General features: G+C 38.5%; 1 protein-coding gene across 1 annotated transcript in view; it reads left to right on the forward strand.

Annotated features, from left to right (window-relative positions):
• Positions 1-435: 435 nt before the first annotated feature.
• Positions 436-20051, forward strand: part of spata17 (spermatogenesis associated 17) — a 34588-nt gene continuing 14972 nt past the window's right edge. Inside the window, exons 1-7 of the mRNA XM_029498924.1 lie at positions 436-503; positions 912-1001; positions 2010-2091; positions 3523-3573; positions 6241-6344; positions 11984-12107; positions 16655-16894. Coding sequence (XP_029354784.1) covers positions 436-503; positions 912-1001; positions 2010-2091; positions 3523-3573; positions 6241-6344; positions 11984-12107; positions 16655-16894 — 759 coding nt within the window. The remainder of the gene's footprint in view (positions 504-911; positions 1002-2009; positions 2092-3522; positions 3574-6240; positions 6345-11983; positions 12108-16654; positions 16895-20051) is intronic.

Genomic DNA, 20051 nt, shown 5'->3' on the forward strand with positions numbered 1-20051 from the left:
CCAGAGCAGACATTTTCAAAGTGTTTATTTTTCAGCCATCCGTAAGCTATTTTATAATGTTATTTTATATATAATTTTTCTTTAGTAGTCGCCACTGAAGGAGAGAAAATCTGATTTTGTTGTAGTAGGTCCATCTGAACTTTCAAGTACTTTCTCCTTGTTAAATTGTAAGTACATCAAAGGAAATTAAAAGTAATTGCCTTGTGAAAGTTGGGAACGATCATAGAGATGATTTAAAAAAACATTTAGAGACAGAGCACCAAAGTGTTGGGTAAGGGGGTAAGGGCAAAATACGAATGTAATTCCAATTCAATAACATACAGAAGCGTTTAAACGTGCTGTTGTGAAGTAAACTCCAATTTTCTCCATGATCCTGAACGCGTCTTCCGGACACTTGGTTGTCATGGCAACCAGTAAACCGACGGCCGAGCAGAGATGGCGGAGCGGCTGAGAGAGAAACGGGAAGTGGAAGAGTTCAAAAAGGAGCATTTCCTCAGAAACAGGTGTGCAACTCAAGTTCGACTAAGTTCGGTGTGAGTTATGAAAACCCATTCTCAACGCTGCTGAAGTAGTTTTGGCAGGTAAAACATCAGTCAGCGTCGACTTAATGGCCGCTAAATAGCACGTCCATTTTAGGGGAGCTAGCTGTTCCTGACTTGTATCTGTGGTTAACCTTTCTTGTTGCAAAAACTCATACTGTAACGTGTATAAATCCACAGTGATGCTTTAACAAAACGCTAAATCAGACGGTATTTAACAACAATAAAACATAATGAGTCCACATCAACGTCTGTCGGTGAGCTCAGCAAACAAAAACGTTTGTGTTATTCTTGAACGTCAACACGCTACAACATTTCATGGATAATGGAGTTACACTACACTGTTTTGTTTTTATGATTTGTTTGCTTCAGCAAGGCTGAGGAGAACAGACAGAAGGAAAACCAAGCCGCCACCCGGATCCAGAGCTGGTTCAGGGCCTGCAAGGTGCGGGCTTACCTCAGGTATAATTTGTATTGGCCTTTATGTGTTGGTCTAATGAGACTTCTGGTGGTCCTTTTTGTGCCATAGGCAAAATAATATACAAGCCTTAATATTTTATATACCAATTTGAGGTTTACTTTACCCTCTGGGAGTTGAGGAAAAAATTCAGACACAACTCAAACAGTTAATTTCAGGGGAGATCCTAATACTAGCTCACTCCCATAATTATCCCACTTCTAGAGCTTTGCAAATGGCCTGGAGGAATAAATGTCGCTTGCACTCTGTGCGCCTTTCACATGCAGAGAAATGAATGTCTCTGTCTCTGTGCCTGTTCCTACGCTCTGACCCCAGTACCATTCTGCAGGGTCAGCAGACAAACTTCCAGACAGTAGGTTAATTCAGATTACTTTAGTTAATTGATCAATGCGTTAAGTGGATAATTAGCAACAATTTTAGCTGCCTAAGTGCAACTCCGGGGTTGTGCGACACCCACTATAAGCATTGATTTTCTGGGCATATAAATGGCCTTTTGGAAATTGATGGTCTCATTGGAGGCAGAGAATCGCGGTGGACTTGCATTTAGAGTATGTTTGAAGATGAATACAAATGTGTGCTGCTGACTTAAAGGGGGAGAAAGGCTCATCTGACATGATCGAAAAGCCTAGAGGAGCAGAAATGTTCTGCGTGTGTGTCTGTGTCTTTGTGAAAGCGTCTGTGTAAGTGTGATGTTTCCCTGACCTTTTTAATTGAAGTCCTTTATAACTAGCCATTTGTATGCAGAAGGTCACTCTTTTTTCTTTTTTTTTTGTTGTGCACCAAAAAGGATCACAGTTTATTACAGCAGTAGTGATGCCAGGGTTAGGGGGTGGTTTAGTTAATTGCATTGTATACAGGAATGCAAGTCTTTTAGATTTTAAAATTTTTTAGTGTTGTTATTTAGTTGTTTATTTAGTTTTGATTTACTTCTATCTTTTCTCTGTAACTTTAGCCAATATTTTAAATCATTTCCCAATATGACTTTATTACAGTCATCTGCACAAGAAGGCAATCATTATTCAGAAGATATGGAGGGGCTTCACAGCAAGGGCACGCTTCAGACAAATGGTGAAGGTAAGCAAGTGTCTGGAAAACCTATAGATATATTGATTATGTTATGATAGCATGCATTAGAATTCAATTGCTATATTCCTAAGTCCCAGCGTCTGACCTTAAGGAATATAATTCACTCATTACACATTGGGAAATTAGCACTTAGGAAATATGATGCAATATGATAAGGAATTCCATCTACATCACAGCTCCTGGGTTGCATATAGAAGAGTGTGGAAAAGAAAGAGAAGGAAAGAGAAGTGAGAAGTGTGTATGGTGTGTGTGTGTGTGTGTGTGTGTGTGTGTGTGTGCTTTAGTAAAACAAGGCCCCATTTTCAGCATATTGCCTCCAACTGCCTCTTAATTGAACAGATTGTTGATACCGGATCCAATACCCAGCGCTCTCACGTATAATTTTCCCCTGGATTGAGTTTTGTAAATGTATCACAACAAGCTATTTATCATGCCTGTAAATTGACTGTTTGTTAAAGCATAACTGCCAGCCGCCGTTTGGGAGGCGTTCAAGAAATGGAAAGGGGGAGGTGTATGATTGTGGGGGGGGTGAGGGGTGTTGAAATAAACGATGAAGGATGTGTCACAACACACATATGGTCTAAAAAGTGGCTCTTTGGTCTCATTTGGAAACAGACGAGCACTAATTTGAATCACTCAAAATTGCCACAGCACACTTTTGCTCTGAAAGATTCTGTCCTCCGCCTTCTGCCTGTCTTTTTCTCTCTTACTCTTCTGGACCTTATCACGTCTAATGTGATGTGCGCAACGCCTCATCTCAAAACATCAAGCTGAATTTACAGCCACCTTTCAAGTCTTTGTCTTCCTTCCCTTCCACTCTTCCCTCTCTTCCCTGTCGTTATTAATAAAGACATGTTGAGATATGAATCCCTTTTATGGCCGACTCCCGTTTGCTCCAGAAATGTGCCCCCAGTGGTCGGCCAGAACGTTTGGTGTGCTATGGCTTGTCGGTGCGCTACTGAATATTCTCTGGCCTTTTGTTAGTCTCTTCTGGCAGCGCTGTCATTGATTATGAAATCCAGAGGAGAGCGTTTGGCCGTCATACATCTCCATTAGCTCACTGCTTGACTACCATAGATTTTCTTGGCCCTTGTCTGCGTTGGTGTATTAAGAGTGTACTGTTCTCCCCTTGATACAAAGTCCTGCTAACCAGCCTCTCTCTCTCTATCTCTGTCCCTCTCTCTTTTTCTCTTTTTTCTCTCCCCCCTGTTCTCGTCATTCTCTCTCTTTTCCTCATTTCTCTTGCTTTCTCTCTTTCATGCTTCTCTCCCTCCTCCCTAGCCTCTTCATTGGCCCTATCTGTACTGCCTCTGTGCAATGTATTATGTATAAAGAGCTCTTTATCTTTGACGCCTGCTGTGGACAGATCAGAGGGCTCAGAGACAAGGTGTAACGCCATCTTTTCCTTTGTGTTCACAGGCGGCATATTTTATCATGAAGATGAATTTCTATGAGGAGATGGCGGTCAGGGTAAATATCACCACAGTGTCTTATTTTAGCAAATTGAGTGTCTTGGTGGGGGTACACTCTGTTTCTGTCTGTGTGCTGTGAAGGGGAGGCCCCATAAATAGCAGCTTGTAAGCACTTCATTACACTATTTCATAACAACTTATTTAATCTTACATGTAGTATTTCCTCTAAAATTGACATTTTCTCTAATTTCTCTATATAATATACAAAGAAAACAAAACTGGTTATACTGGGCTGCTGGTTCTGCTATTTAAAAATGTGTCGGTGTAACTATGTGAATTACAAGTTATTTGGTATTGCATTTTATTAAATACAAACTTACTTAATGTAATGTGAGAGAACATAATAAACCATTGCCTACTTTTCACATTGACAATTCCTTCCAGTCCTTATTCTGTTCATTTACAGTGACTAATAAGAGGCCAGCAAGTGAATGATACCCTTTACATCAGCCTGTATCTCTCTCTTAGCAACATATCCTTTATTTATTAAAAAAAAAACAAAAAACAAAAAACTAAAACTTTTTCTGGTCTCCTTGCACATCAATTGTTCCCTTTTTCCTTTTTTCAGCTACTGCTGCTCTGCTCATAAATCATACAACTGTGGCTATGACTGATGCTTTGGCATTTTTATACAAGGATATTACACAGAAACCTTATATTTTTACAATTCCATGTAGCCTACTTTTTTGGCTGACAGTTTTATTCTACCTCAACCATTAGAGGATTTCATAGACCAACAAAAAATCCACTAACATTTATTGAACAGTGTGTGTCCCTATCCAGTTGGACATGGTTGGCTACAATATTTTGACACTGGTGGAAAAGCTTGGATTGTTGAAGGCTTCAAATTTTACACTTAATAGAAACCCAAACAAATAAAGCAGACCACCACGCTGTTTCGGTAAATGTCACTTTATGTGTGAGAGTAGGAGTAGTGTTAGGTCTTAGGTCACAGGAGGGAAAAGTTTAGGGGTAATGCAGCAAAGTGGAAACCTCTTAAGTTAAAGAGATTTATTACCCATATAAAATAACTCCAGGTCCATATAGGAAGCAATAGATACTTTAATGGAAAGTGAAATGTATGTATTTTAATGTGGAAACAAAATGGTTTAGTGATTCACAATAGAGGAAGGCACAGAGTTTGAATGCCACAAGGGCCAAATTATGATTTTCTCTACAGTGTGCACTTTACTCCATCTGGTTTTTCTTTGGGTGTTCCATTTTGAACCACCAAAAAAGATATGCATGAGAATACCTCTGTCACACATCAAGCAATACCATGGGACAAATAGAGCGAAAACTTTTACCAGGCCCAATCAATTAAGTTCAAACTTCAGCAGAAGAGTTACAAAAAATTCAAAAAAAGTATGGTGAAAACATATCTAATAACTGAACCTTGACCTCTTCTTTTATGATGTCACCTGTTGAAATTATAAAGAATGTTACAATAGCTTATGTTGCTCATATGATCCGAAATATTTGTAGGGCTATGAGCAATTCTCTGCAATCTCAAAAACCCCAAATCTCTTCTGAATAATTGGCCTTTGGGACAGACTAAAGTAGTAGCCTTTGTTCATGTGCATGGAAATGAAATAGAGAGGGAGAGAGAGCAAATGGGAGATACCCTGTGCAAAAAAAATGAAGGACATCTTTTACCAATGAAATATTCAATGTATAAATAGGGAGAAAGAGAGACACAAAGGGAAAAACAATCATCTCAGAATCCCCTTGTGACATTTCCTTTGAATCAATTTGGATTTCTTTCTTTTCTTTTTTTTTTTTTTTGACTCCTCTCCTGTTGTCTTTATCACAGCGTGGTAACTAACAGAGGATAATGTATTAGGGCCGTAATAGAAACCAGTGTTTACATGCTGCACCCTGGATTTGTATTAGATTCAACAGCATTGATTTCACTAGTCAACAAAGGTCAGCAAGAACTTGGGAGGCGGCAATTACTTTATTTAAAATTATCTATTGACTGGCAGATCAATGCTAATTCTCATTTTGCTCTTTGTTGTTTTTCGTCATCCTCCACTCCTCTTCTCTCCTCTTTCCTCTTCTCATAGTGTGATTATTCTTTTACCTGCCGTTGTTTTAATCTTGTAATTAGTTTGAAGGACATCTGCCCCTTGCTTTAAAATGGTCCACTGATGTATGTAGGGGTGTGTGTCAGCTGCTTGCAGGCTCCACAATCAATGTGGACTGATATAGTTAAATGTATGAAGCTGTGACAGCTGTCTGTTCCACCTTGGAGTGTCCCTCCATCACTCCAGGGGGGAAACTGCATGGTTTAAAAGTTTTATCCCATGTAAATATGTTTGGATTCCTTATTTTTCACCTGTTCCAGTTAAAGTAATGAGAAGAAGTATTGGTTAGATGGTTCTTACGACGATAGAAAATTAAAAATAGCAAAGTCAAAAGTCTTTGACATGTTGATTCCATTGTAAACAGCACTGATATTCATTTTAATTTCTGTTTTGTTTTTTAGGAAAATGTAAAAAAAACTAAACAAATAAAACTAAGGAAATGTATATGCACTAACATCCCAAGAGCTGATTCATTCAGTTTTGAATTTTAAAAAGTATAAATAAATAAACAACATCAATGTCAACAACCACAGTTTCATCTCACGAAGAAACCACTGACATGTTTTAATCTATCACAGATCCAGCGGAGGTGGAGAGGATTCTTTGTGAGGAAGTATATCCACAACTTCTATGCACGGAAGAGTTATCTAGAAGGACTATCCAGAAAAAATGAACTTCTCAGGTAAAATAGAAAAACATATGATTATCAATATGAGAGAGCAGAGAGCTAGAGTCAGCTCGTACTTATGTCAAGATGAATTGATCTGATTTGAGTAAAGGTAGAGGGTTAAAAGGTGTATTTGTGTAGCCATAACCTTAAGACATTTGTGTTGTCTGTGTGTTTGAGTGAGAGTGTGAGAGAGAGAGAGAGAGAAAGATGTTGGCAAAATCCATGCTTGCAAAAGTGTTGCCTCAGAACAAGAGAATAGGGGCAGGTGAAGAGGAAAAGAAAACTGAAGGAATGAAAGAGACTACTAGAAAGGTGGTGAGATAGGCAAGAGAAAAAGAGAGAGTCAGACAGAGCAAAAGAGTCCTCTAAAATGCTTCAGGCTAAGAGTGAGAGAAGTGAACGATGTGAAGAAATTAAAAATTAGCCTCTGATTTGAACCGCAGCTCATGCATTAATAAAACATCCTGTGCTCCAGGGCTTACTGCTAGAGATACGCCATCTTTTATTTTTGACAAAAAAAAAACACGTTTAGCTAATAGTCACATTTTTAATGTTGCTAATATATTTTACCAGAAAATATCTTAAGGCCTCTGCTAAAATTAAATGTAAATTTGTTAAAGTGCTCCTTGGATCACTGCTTCCCCCCTCACTTCCCCACCAGCGTTCTACACTCCTTGCTCCTTTTAGAGGTAGGGGAGACTAGGCTGTTGAAGTCCATTAAAGAAGTGTTGTCACCTCAGTTTAATAACACACAATGACAAACAAGTCAAATATTCAGTTAGGGGTATGACACCAGTTTTGAAAGACATAGAACTGGCATAACTGTGCTCATTATTTCTAAAGCAAACTTGACTATAAAGTACATAGAACTGTCCATTCCAGAAGTCATTGTGAAAATAGATTGGTACATTAACATTTATATGTAATTAAACACAGCTTTGAAAACCAGTATGAAAACCATTTTATATATTATTTTCATGAAAAAAAAAAACACATTATATATGGTAAGTCCCATGCAGATTGATTAATTTTAAAGCTTTTTGGACTTTGTCTTGACAAATATGTAGAATAATGCAATGCTCTCCTCTGCATCATTGCAATGTCTTTATATCCTCTCACATAGTATATTCTAAAAATAGTGGAAAACAAAGTCAGACTAGATTAGACAAACACTGGAGGGAAATTCCACATACAATGTTATTTTACTGAATTACTTTGTATTGTTTCAATACGTAAGTGGTGTAACATCCCCACTCTCTTGAGGCACCTCCATTCCACAGACACAGACACACATAAACACAGACTCTTTCTCTCTCACACACACACACACACACACACACACACTCACACACTCACACAGCCCCTCCTCCACAGTGGTTTGGGGTGTTGAGGTCACTTCACTTCTCCAGTTAATCACATGTTTATTTAGTGCTGCTGGGGTCACGATCAATTAACGCCGTGCCGGCATTTATTTAAAATATCCTTTCTGTGTTAGCTACTGAGCCCTCGGATCACATGCTGCCTGATCACTCACCTTGCAAAGGTCTACTTTTTAATCCACCAGCATGCTCCCTCCCTCTGTAAGTCTGTCTGTCTGTCCAACCTGCTGTATAAATTATTCAAAGTTGGACTAATGGTCTCCATTTAGCGCAGGCTGATCGGCTGCGCATGGTAATGATATAGGAGTAATACATAGACTGCCGAACCGTTCTCTCTCTTTCCTTTTCACTCTCTCGTTCTATCGCTCTCTCACTCTCTTTAACTCTTGGTTTCAGCTTCTTTTTTTGTCTTCTGACAGATCTCTCCCTCACAAAACCATCTGTGTCATTTCATTAGGTACAGCATCCAGCTAATACATGCTACCTATAAACCTTCCTCTATCCTCTACTTTCAGTCCACCACTCTGCTTTTCCTCTTTCTCTTTCTTGTTCTCTTTGTCAATCTATTTTACTCTATCTTTCTCTCCCTCGCTCACTGTTACTGGTTCTCTGTACCTCAGTGTCTATCCTCATCCATCCTTCTGCATAGCCTAATGAAGTCAGGACCCCAACGCAGTCCCCACTCTGCCACAGTTTTCCTTGGTACCCCAACAATTTATCACTTTGTCAGGGAGACACTTAAAGTTCCTGGGTTTTAATAAGGGCGTGCATTGGGAAGATGGGGGCAATTAGGAAAGCAGAGTAAGCCCGCTTTGCATATTTACTAAATGTGTTGGTGTCATCGTTGCTGTCACCAACACGGCCTGTTGACTACATGAATTATTCCTCTATCTGCAACAAACAGCTGGGTAATTATTACTGCCATAATCAGATAAATAATTCTCCCTGTGATGTTGCAACAACATGGCAAAATCTTTTAAGTCCTCCTAAAATGAGCAGAATAAAGGAAGCTCAGGGAGAATTTACAGACTTGCTGTTGCTAGACTGAGCAGTGAGTGTTTTTTATTCTTCTCTTTTCATGCTCTCTTGTCTCTATTTCTCTCTGTACTTTTTTCCTGTCTCTCTTTTCTTCAGCCTTTTTTCCCTCTTTGTGTCCCTCTCAAGGACATTCATGAAAGGAGAGCCGCTATGGTGGAGAGAGTGCAAGCCTGCCTGTATGCCTGCCCTGCGATCACTCTCTGCTTCTATGCGTCAGTCTTTCTTTAACTGCTCTTTCTTTCTGATCCAGTTTGGGTGGAGACAAGTTCACTCCTTCAGTCTGATTGGATATGTATATTCAGTACGTGTGTGTATGTGTGTTTTGAAGTTTAATCTGGGTGCTGTGCTCCCCTTTTTAGAAAATTACTTTTGAGAGTGACAGTGAATGGAAGTATAGAAAATCTATGAAATTGAAGCATTTTCTCTTTCATAGTATGAGAAGTACCTGAACCAGATTCAGGATCATTTTAACAGTAGAATCATTGTTTGTTTTAAAATGTCTTCATGGCAGCTCTATTACTTTTGTGTTGAGCTGGTTAATCTATCAGTCAATCAGTCACTTAAATAGAAGTAGGTCTTATGAAGGTGTTGAAAGCTCAATATATTGAGCTGGTAACTGTCTAAATTAACAGACTTAGTACTGCCTGCTTTTCCGCTATTGAATCATTAAATTGGAGCAATTAAACAGCCAATCAGGTCAAGTCTCGATTAAATATTAAAAACCTGGTCAATTAGCTGCTCTGGTGCTGGCCTGGATGACCGCAGGTGTGGCCTGCTGTCCCACAATGCCTCACTCTCTGATATCCCATCAGCCTTTGATGCCCCATTGTGAACCAGGGAGTAAATAATTGAGGAAGAAGTGAGAATTGTACCTCTACTATATTAGCCATTTAAATAAGTTAACGGTCTGAGGTGAAAATGTCAGACAGAATTTCAGTTATTTGAAAGTACTTCAGGTGTACTTGATTAGCTTCTGCAACCATCAAAAGTAATCTGTAGTCAGAGAGTTTGCACTTTATTTCATTGTATCACTTCCAAGAAGGTTGTAGTACAAGGCAGTATATGCTATAATAAAGTGATACATAGTGCTTTCTAAGATATTTCTACATGGGACATTGGTTTCAATATTTATTTATATTTTTTTTCTGGTTATATTGGGCTCTGGAGTTACTTTATAAAAAACATCAACTTATACAAAACAGTTTTTATTTGTTGATTTTTTTTTAAGTGTCTCAAATAAGAAAAATTTCAAAGATTATTGCTGATATTCAATAATGTACACGTTTATGAATTGTTGCAGTAGCAATATGTCCTTTTTGAAATGATTCTAATCATTTTTATCCCGTACTTACATTTCCCGGTTGTTTTCCCACCTTCTCACTGTAGGTAGATAGTCATGAAGGACTAAATTCTTATCAGATTTGAAAGCAAATCTTTGAATAAGAAAGTTACAGTCAAAGTATGAGTCTCATACAGTTTGTGCATCAAATGAAAACTATATGAATGTGTTGTTAAAATACTAAAAAAAAACAAACCCCAAAAACTATTGTTTCTTTCTTCCTTTCCTTTTCGCTCACTCACTCACTCACTCACTCACTCAAACACACACACACACACACACACACACACACACACACACACACACACACACACACACACACGCACTTGAGGGCACGTGCTGCGTGCCGAACAGGGCTAATGAGGGTTGTATGTTGTGGTGGCTGGTTGGGTCGACACAGATCGAGGTGCCTTCAGCCGTTACAAATCTGTTTGGCTTTTGTCCACTACACAGCAATTAATAACACAGGGGATGGGGGCAGGGAAGCAAAGGTCACCCATTCAGCCTGACACATACAAACACATATGGACTCAGACATGTCGACACACATGCGAGCAAAAGTGTGTGAACACAAAAGCCCTAACATTGTTACAGATACTGTACATATACACTGGTATAATTGCACTTAAGCACTGGCAGCTCAGACACACACAAATGCAAAAAAAATTGGCAGTCTTTTCTGAAGTCAATAGAAATATACATGAATTAACAAAAATATTCACATATTGTAAACATTCATATGTAGAAATTGATAACTGCACCAAAATAAATCCAAACTTCATATTTGATATTAATAAGTTTGCCAAGTAGAAAAATAGAGGCCAAGGAAGTCCTGTGTACACACACACACAGACACGCCTGCACACATTCATACAGATGGTCTGAAATTACTGTGGTTAATATTAAATAGACACATAGATACACATTTAGAGTTGCTCTCATTCTGACACCACACACACGCACACATACACACACACACAATGCTCTGCATATTTCATTTATTTTGTAATTTAATCTGGTGCTGAGGAAGGAATGGGAATGCAAAGGCAACAAGAGTGAGTGTTGTGATTTCTTTTTAAATGTCAGTAGTTGCAGAATGTGTTAACCTCACATTATAGACACACTATGAATATTCTGATTTCTCTGTGGCGGTTTGTAATTGAAAACAGAATTTGGGTAGAGAAGAAGGCAGTTGAGAAGCGGTAGAGAAAAGGAGGTATAAGAAAAGACAAAGGGTTGTTGATGAGCTATGACTAAACTTATATTGGTATTGCTTTTGTGGAATTGGATTGGTTTTACTCTTTGCCTTGTGTGTGTGTGTTTTTTACCATGGCATGTGTGTTTAAGTAATTGTTTCCAATCCCCTTTTAAGTTATTATCCCCATGTTACAATAAGGCTATGTGATTGCAGAATGAAATTGCTGTGTATGGGCTTTTAATGTATCCCATTTAGCCAGCTTCACTTAACAGATGTAACAGACAGACCTGTCCTGGCTGCGGTGATGAAATATATCCATCATCTCCCCACTTACAGCCTCTCTCACTTAGTTTTTTTTCCCTCCATGCAGTCATTCGCCTGTTTGTCTCATAGTTTCTCTGTACCAATGTCTCCCTTATCATTAAGTAGTTATTTATCAATCTGAAGGATGCTTCAAGGGAATTTTCACAATGATGGCTAAAAACTACGCTCGGACAGAGTTGACATTGTGCAAGTACTCATTCTATGAATTTTAAGACATAACATTAGCTGAACCATCTGGTCATAAGGTAATGTCACAGATCAGCTTGGACTGAAAAAGTTTTTAAATCAAAACATTAGTCTTGATTGTCAGTGTTGTAAAGTTAAAGAAAAAATAGGAGTTGTTTTCAATCATTTGTGTGTGTTTTTCCTGTAGGAGGGAGTTGGATGAACTTGAGGAACTCCAAAAGAGAGAGAGAGATTGCCTGGAGAAGATAAAGGAACAGACAGCCATGGTTTACCAAGCTCACCGTTTACACCATCTCCTCAGCACAGAGCAGGTTGGTTTATAGGAACTAAAAGATCCTATACGTATCTCACAGAGATGACAATCATTTAATCAGTGGCTCGTTCATAACCACAGCCATATAAAAAGTTCAGTCAGAAATAATCTGCACAATGTCTTTCGCACTATAAGGCGCACTTAAAATCCTTAAATTTTCTCAAAAATCAGCAGTGCGCCTGTATGAGTTCTTGTTGTGCTTACTGACATCAAACCAATTGTATTTGGTACACTACGCTCAAAAATCGCTTAATGGATTGTCGGAGCATTCCCAGCTGACACAGGGACGTTGTATTAACGTTGGTCCCTGGTTGGATATGGGTTGCAACGTCAGACATCGTTAGATAACTAATTGTGTGGTGCTGGCAAGCAACCATCATCCAACATTTAGTCAATGTTACCTTACTATAATAGACGTCAAGCCAACATTACGTTTTTAACATAAACCCAATTTTCTAATCCATATCATAATCCAATTATAATCAAATGTTGTTTTACAACGTCGTTCCAACGTCACACTAACTTCAGGTGTTTGCTATCGCTGGCAACAATAAACTAATCAGAGAACAGTACGCAGTACGCTTACATCTGCCAATTTCTGTAATACCGGTATGTACTGCGCTTCGCTTTATAACCCAGTGCGCCTTGTGCATGAAAATAGACCCATTCATTGATATTGCGCCCTATAATGAAGTGCGCCTTATGGTCCACAAAATGTGGTACTTTAAATGCAATTTTGTATAAAGTCAAAGGTCAATCAAAAAATAGGGTCAGATCTGAAAGAGCCAAAATACAGCAGAGGTTGAACTGAAAACAGCAGCAGCAAACACTGGCCAGTGGAAAGCAATTAAGAGCAGTGACATCAGTGGTAATAGTGTTACAATTAGTATTTTAGGAGGGCATCTGTTGATCCATTGAACGCAATGATGCATTCCACTAACCCTAAACTGTATCTTTGTAATAATATATTCTGATATATATGTCATGCCAAAAGTTTTCTTTTCAAGTATTACAGTCTTTGTTGTGTCATGAAGACACTATGGAAAGAGACTAATTGGTGTTTTAACAGTACAGATCATCAGTCTTTACAAAGAAGTTATCATTTCATAGTTATAATTAATAATTATCAAGTAGTAATCCAAATGTGGGCTGGCATTAGGATGTAGTTAGCATTACTGCCTCACAGTAAGATTCTTATAGCTTTGAAACCTGGACTCTGAGTTTTCACTTGTCTCGATCTTGTTGTCTTTTTTGTCTCTATACCTTGGCTTTGTCATACATTGGAATGCACTGTTTACCCGTCTACGATGTTACATCACTGACTCAATAAACTTTGTACAAAGAAAGTTAGTGCAAACCTGCACATCCACACATGTCCATGGGTATGCCTGCACAGTAAAACGAGCAGGGACTCACTCAGGCAATGAAATATATCTGGGGAGTTCCTCCAGAAACTGGCTACGGAGAGAGAGACATCTTCTGTCTTTCCTTTTGTTAACATACATGGGCAGTGTGCAGTTTAGTTGTGTGTGTGTGTGCACATGAGTAAGTAAATGTCCTCATGACTCTTTTGATGTGCTGAGTGGATTATTTTAGTGGTTCTCTTTCTGTGTGTGTGTGTGTGTGTGTGTGTGTGTGTGTGTGTGTGTGTGTGTGTGTGTGTGTGTCCATGCATCTCTGTGACTCCCCACTGGGATCATAATGAAGACAAAGCACACTGGTCACTGTTGATTCAGCACCACCACTTCTCTCACGTTCTCTACCCCTCTCTTTCTCTCTCCTTCATGCCTGTGCAACCAGCATCGTCATCATCTCTCTTGCAGCCTTTCTTCCTGCAGCTATCCCCTGCTCACCTTAAGTGCCCAAAAGCACACAACCTCCAAACAGTGTAAAATGAACATGGTGTAAGCTGGAAAGCAGTAGTATTTTCCCATGTTTCAGTCTCCAGATGCTTTGGATTGGCTGTGTCCAAATTTTCATTGTTTTATCATTTACTGTAGAACTATGTTGGGAATTTAGTGAATAATAAAGAGGGAAAGAAAGCAAGTGGGAAAGTTTGTCTGTACTTTGCTGCCCTCTGTCCATCTTTTTCTCTCTATGTATCTCTCTCTCTTTCTCTGCATATGGCAGGGGACTCTTTCCCTTCGTAGCTCTGACCTTGTCAACAGTGAATAGATGGCTCTCCCACACAGTTCATCCTTCCTCACTTCTCAGACCCCAGCCCACACACTCACACCCACACAGTCGCACACACACATACAGCTTACCAAAAGGCCCAAAGTCCCTCTGACAGAGACAGAGAAGGTGTGTTCCAGGGGTCAACATCATTGCTCTTCCCGTAGCTAGGTTGGTACTTTTGGGCTTGCATTAGCAAGGGTGTGTGTGTGTCTTTAGGAGTGGTGAGATTTATGTGTGTGTATGCATTTGGGTGGTGTGCACATCCCCAGTGGTGGCCAGCCTTCTGTCCCTTCCCTGTTTGGTACAGCCGGATATGTACAGGCATCCCTGTTGTATAATATATACTTTACAGATGCTGACCACTAAAGAACTGTCATCAAATACACAGAAACTTTTGATAGTGAGGATTTTGGGTGAGTGTTTCTCATATTTGCAATACATAGATTTTGGTGTTATTGTGGTTTTTGAGTCAGCACACTTAATTACTACTATACTATCTGATATTTTGCGCTTGTGTTTTTTTTTTTTTTTTTTTTTTTTTTTTTTTTTTTTTTTTGGACGCCTGCTGTGAATGCAAAGGAACAAGTGTACTACTGTCTTAAGAGAAACGCAGCACAGGAGAAATACAGTATCAGCATGTAGACTTGGTACAGTTTTAGGAATGGTCCTCTGGAGGTACATGGAGGATTGGCAAGGCACAAATTTATAGCACCTGAAATATTCTTTCATACACAGTCCCATTTTTAAAGCATAAAGTTCTTGCTTGAGTAAACACTGAGCGTTTCTCACTTTAGTCTTCATTAAATTCTTAAATTAATTGCAAAGGAATATATTTTATCATTTACTACATGTTATTATCCATTGACTGTTATTTGCTACTGTGATTTTGTTTTCATATATTTATGAAAAAGAGTAATATTGTATTTTACACATATAGCACTATTCTGTTTCTATGGCTCAGAAAGAAAGGACTCAATGCACTCTGCAAGTTGCAGAAGTTCCAAGTACATTAACCATATCAAATTTGTACTTTGACAGTGTTGCAAGTTATTAAAGTGTAAATCACCAAATATTAAAGTGTTTTTATACTAAATAAGTATCTGGGCTTCTGTATACTGGAGTCAGGACAATTGCCATAATTTCAAGAGGTATGCCACCGACAGTGATCCAATGAAAAGATGGCATTAGCTCGACTCACAATTTCTTCAGATAGAGACCCATCAATAAGAATCAGCTGTTATCCAATTGTGTCAATAAACCACAGTTAATGAAATCACACTTAGCTGAGTTAAATTAATATCTCTCCACTCATTCTGTAATACTTGACATCTACATCAAAAGGGGCGTAATAATGAAACATTTTCTAATTAACAAGTCTGTTAATTTGTTATTTTTAAAGTGGTGAGCTTTTTTTGAGGGGGGCATTTCTCGTTCCTCTCTCTCTCTGCTCTCCCAGTCTTTGAGAATGTCCTAAATAGCAAGCAGTATTATTAGCATATAGAGTAGACACAGAGTCCTCCAATTCAAAGCTTTGGTCTGGTAATTAACACACAGGCAAAAGGATCACTATGATTTGAATAATTATTACTGTCTATAGAAAATCTCTATCTCACTTCAGGACTGGAGGGACAATGTTTAGTATGTATCCATCTGTCAGTTTGTCCTTTTTAGCAACAAATTTTAAGCCATATGATGCCACACATGAGACAGATAGTTATCACTGTAATATTTTTTGCAATTTTTTGAAGTGGACACACTGAACTGCTACAGCCAAAAATGTATCGGGCCACAGTGTATGCATTAGAATGAAGTTAAGATCAACTGAATGCACATAATTTTTAAATGAATGTGGATTAAAATGGATTATGGATTATGAATTAAAAAGGGCAAGGGCAAATCTTGGATGAAATCAGTGAGGAAATACTTTTTTGTAAAACTGATATTTCAAATTTCCTTAGAATATTTTTTGGAATAATTCGAATGACTAACAGTTGTTATCTTCATAGTTGTCCCAGGAGGTGGCCATTCCTTATTGTCCTCCTGATAAACATGACTTTTTGTTTTTCAACAAATATATTTTAATACATTCTAATGCCAGTATAACAGTATAACATCCAGGAGATCAGTTTGACACAAGCAGTGTCCTTGGTTTGAATTTTAGTGAGGAGCTTCTATACCATGTCATCCCCTTTGACCCCTTATTTTTTCCTGGACTATCTTCAATGGAGGAAATAAGGAGCCGCCTCCTTAATTTCTCAATCAGATCACATAGCTAATGCTAATACTCTTGTGTCTAGCTCAGTCTCACTTCTTCTATTATGCAAGTTTAACTCGTTTCCTCTCTCTCTTCTCTGTTCCTTACATCAGTGCCCAGGGGTCTTCAACTCTCCATTCAAGCCAGCCCCCCATGAGACAGAGCTGCTCCTGAGGCAGGTCAAGTACCAAGCCCCAACCAGACTGGTCCCCAGAGGCAGGACTTCTCTCCCTGGCATGCCTGCCTTGGCTACGAGTTTCTCTGGGAGCCTAGGGTCCCCATGGATCAAAACCACTAGAACTAGCTGCTCCTCCAAGCTTACATTGCCCCCTATTATCAACAAGAAACAACAGGTGAGATGGTCAAAACTTGCATCATATTAGACATAAAAAGGTTTAGACAAGTGCAAACTTCAGGCACGCCTAATGTATGGGAGAAAAAGACAGAGGAATAGAGCATGCACAGGAGGTGAAAGAGAGTATCAGTTTTACGGTGTCATACTAATTATTAGAGCCTACAACATCCCCTTCTTTCCCCAGGGGTGTGGTTCTTGATGAAAGCAGAGATCCTTTAAAACTCCTTTCAAAGAAGAATGACATCATTAAAACATGGCAGACATCTCTCTCAGGGGATACAGCACAAAGCCGTTAAGTGTCTATATTTCAGTTAGTGCTGTCTGTGTGGCTGTGTTACTATCGAATGTTGGTGTTCAACATTGTGTTTGGGTGTCTTGTTAGCACGGGGCTACATAACTTGAAGTCAGTATAAAAAAGTTTTAATACTGATTAGTAAAAGTTTTATCACATTTATCATGAATGCACAGTTAGTTTTGAGGGTTGCTTGTAAATGCACTGGAATTTTGAAAGTTCCTATTTAAGTTTTTTCATATGCACAGGGGCACCAGTAGAGTATATCCAATATATGATATGCATCAGGGCGATAGGAAAACAATAAATTCTGCAACTACAACAAGTGTTTGTAGACTGCAGTGTTGCCAACTTAGTGAATTTGCTGCTAACTAATGAGTTTTCTGTAAAAAAAAAACAAAAAACAAACATCTGCGGTTGATGATGAACTAATTAGTTTTCGTTTTTTTTTTTTTTTTTTGTGTTTTTGGAGCATCAGCTGTTTAGCCTCTGTACCTCTCTGAGCCAATGGTTGTCACCGATCAGACCCAGCAGTGTTGTGTTGTTGGCACATTTGATGATAGTTTCAGGTAGATTTTTATGTCATTATAAATGTATGCCAGCAGTTGAACTTTACTACATAAGTTATGTAAATAATACAAATAAAAAAGCTCGAGCACTCTAGTGCTCACTCGCTGAATGTAGGTGCACAGGACCATCTTCCATAGCATGTGTGTCAATTTAAGTATGTGATTTTGTATGCATATGTGTCTATGTTAATGATTTGATGAGGAGCCATTTCAGCATTTGTGTTATTTACGCTCTGTAGCTCTTTATGGCAAAGTGCTTTCCCTATTATTAGTTTCTAGCAATGTAAAACATAAGTGAGCAGAAATGAGGCGTGGATTTGTCTCATTTTATTAGCTGTACTTCACACACATGCACACACACACGCACACATATGCACACACAAACAGCAGGCTGTAGTTAGGGTGAGTTCATTAATGGTGTCACACAAGAAAAGTCTCCTTGTGCTGACATGGAGAAAAATACATTATTTATCTAAATTTATACACGTCTGTCTATATCTTTCTCTGCCTGCATGTGTTTCTTTGTTTTGTATGTGTGATTAGTGCAGGGTGTATCCCCCCACCTTCCCCTGGTGTGATAACTATCTAGTGGTGATGGATAAGGTTGAGGTGCTGGCTGTGGAAGTGGTCAGGCTAAGCCACCGATCCCATGGTGATAGGAGCAAGGACAGGGTCCCTGTCCTTCCCCCTATCTCTCCCCCCTCATCCTCCCTCCTTTTTAACACCAAACAACAACTGAAGGTCAACCCAAACAAAGCAACAACATTAAAGTGCACAAAGTTTACACATCATTTTCAGAAAAGAGCACATTTGTGTATGTTTAGGGCAGACTTTGGTCCAAAAGAGGCCTGAGGTAGTTCATGAGTAAATCTTTTTCAATATAATGTTTAATGTAAGGTTTCTCAGAGTGACCATAGAGCATACTAGTGCATGGTGAGGTCTATGTGTTGTTTTAAATATACAGAATAAACACTGGCTATTTTATAGTGTTGTTCAACTTTGGTATACATGCTTTGTTGGCTGCTTTGTGACGCTGTCTACTCATGTAGCTTAATCAGTTTTTTTGTTTGTTTGTTTGTTTGTTTGTTTTTCAAAAAACATGAAAAATGAAACTATGGAGTGTGACATTTGAGAGAACATGTAGATGAAACTTGGTTGGCCTGCCCTGGGATTGTACTAAATTTTAGCTGTTTTATAACCCTAACCATATTAATTATCAACCACTGATAAAAGATACGATTATTGACCTGTGCTTAATACTGGATTATTAAAAGAGAATCGACTGAAACCGTTGTAACTATGGATGTAACAGGTGGGTGTTAGGTTTTTCTGTAATGTCGTCACCATGACTGAGACCATAGAGCGTTTAATGTCATCTGGCCAGTGTTCAGATATGGATAAAGTAGTTAATACATAGCCAAGTGGTGAAATGAGACCCTGATTTGATTTCTGATCATCTGGACTCTTAGCTTCTTAACTTTTTTTAAACTCATGTTTCCTGTTCACTAACTGACCTATCAATTTTTTTCAAGGGAGTTTCCATACAAGCGTTCCATAATACTATTGAAGTAGCGCCCAGTTGGTTCTGGGAATGTTTGGGAATTAGGTGGTCTGTGAACTTTTCTTACTTGACCAAGTGGACCCTTGGTCTTAAAAAGTTTGAAAAATGCTGCTTTGGAGGCAGCTTCATATTCACTTCAAAAGACACCTAAAAGTTTCAATATTTGTTTGTTTGGTTCTTTGTAACTGAAAAATTACTTGCAAGTCACATTATTTGCATTTCACTCAAGTAATAAATAGAAATATAGATATTATTTAGTATTGGCTTTTAGTTTTAAAAGACAAACCTTTCTATTGAATATTGAATATTCTATTAAATATGTTTCAAATATATTTTGTATATGATATCTTTATTACAAATGTGGGGGACCTCATCACAGAGAGGGGGCACAAGGGAGAAGTAAGTTTAAACAGCCAATGGTACAAAAGCTTCAGGGATCGGAAACTCACCACTCAAGGGAAGGAACCCCAATGTCAAGTAGACCTACAAGGAATTAAATGACAGACAGCTGTTTGAAGTTCAGCTGCGTATTTCTGAGATTGCTGCCAAAATTTTGTGTGGAGGTTGTGCAGCAGGAAGTAGAAGGGAAACAGGCTGTGTTATGTGAATCAGAAATAATAATAATTAAAAAAACAGAAATAATGATGATGTCATTTTACCTTTGTATTTTTACTGTAAAAGGCAAAGCCTAAGCAACAGTTAATTCAATCTGTTAGAGCCTGATATAACCTTT

Source organism: Echeneis naucrates, chromosome 3 (assembly GCF_900963305.1).
Source record: "Echeneis naucrates chromosome 3, fEcheNa1.1, whole genome shotgun sequence".
Lineage (NCBI taxonomy): Eukaryota > Metazoa > Chordata > Actinopteri > Carangiformes > Echeneidae > Echeneis > Echeneis naucrates.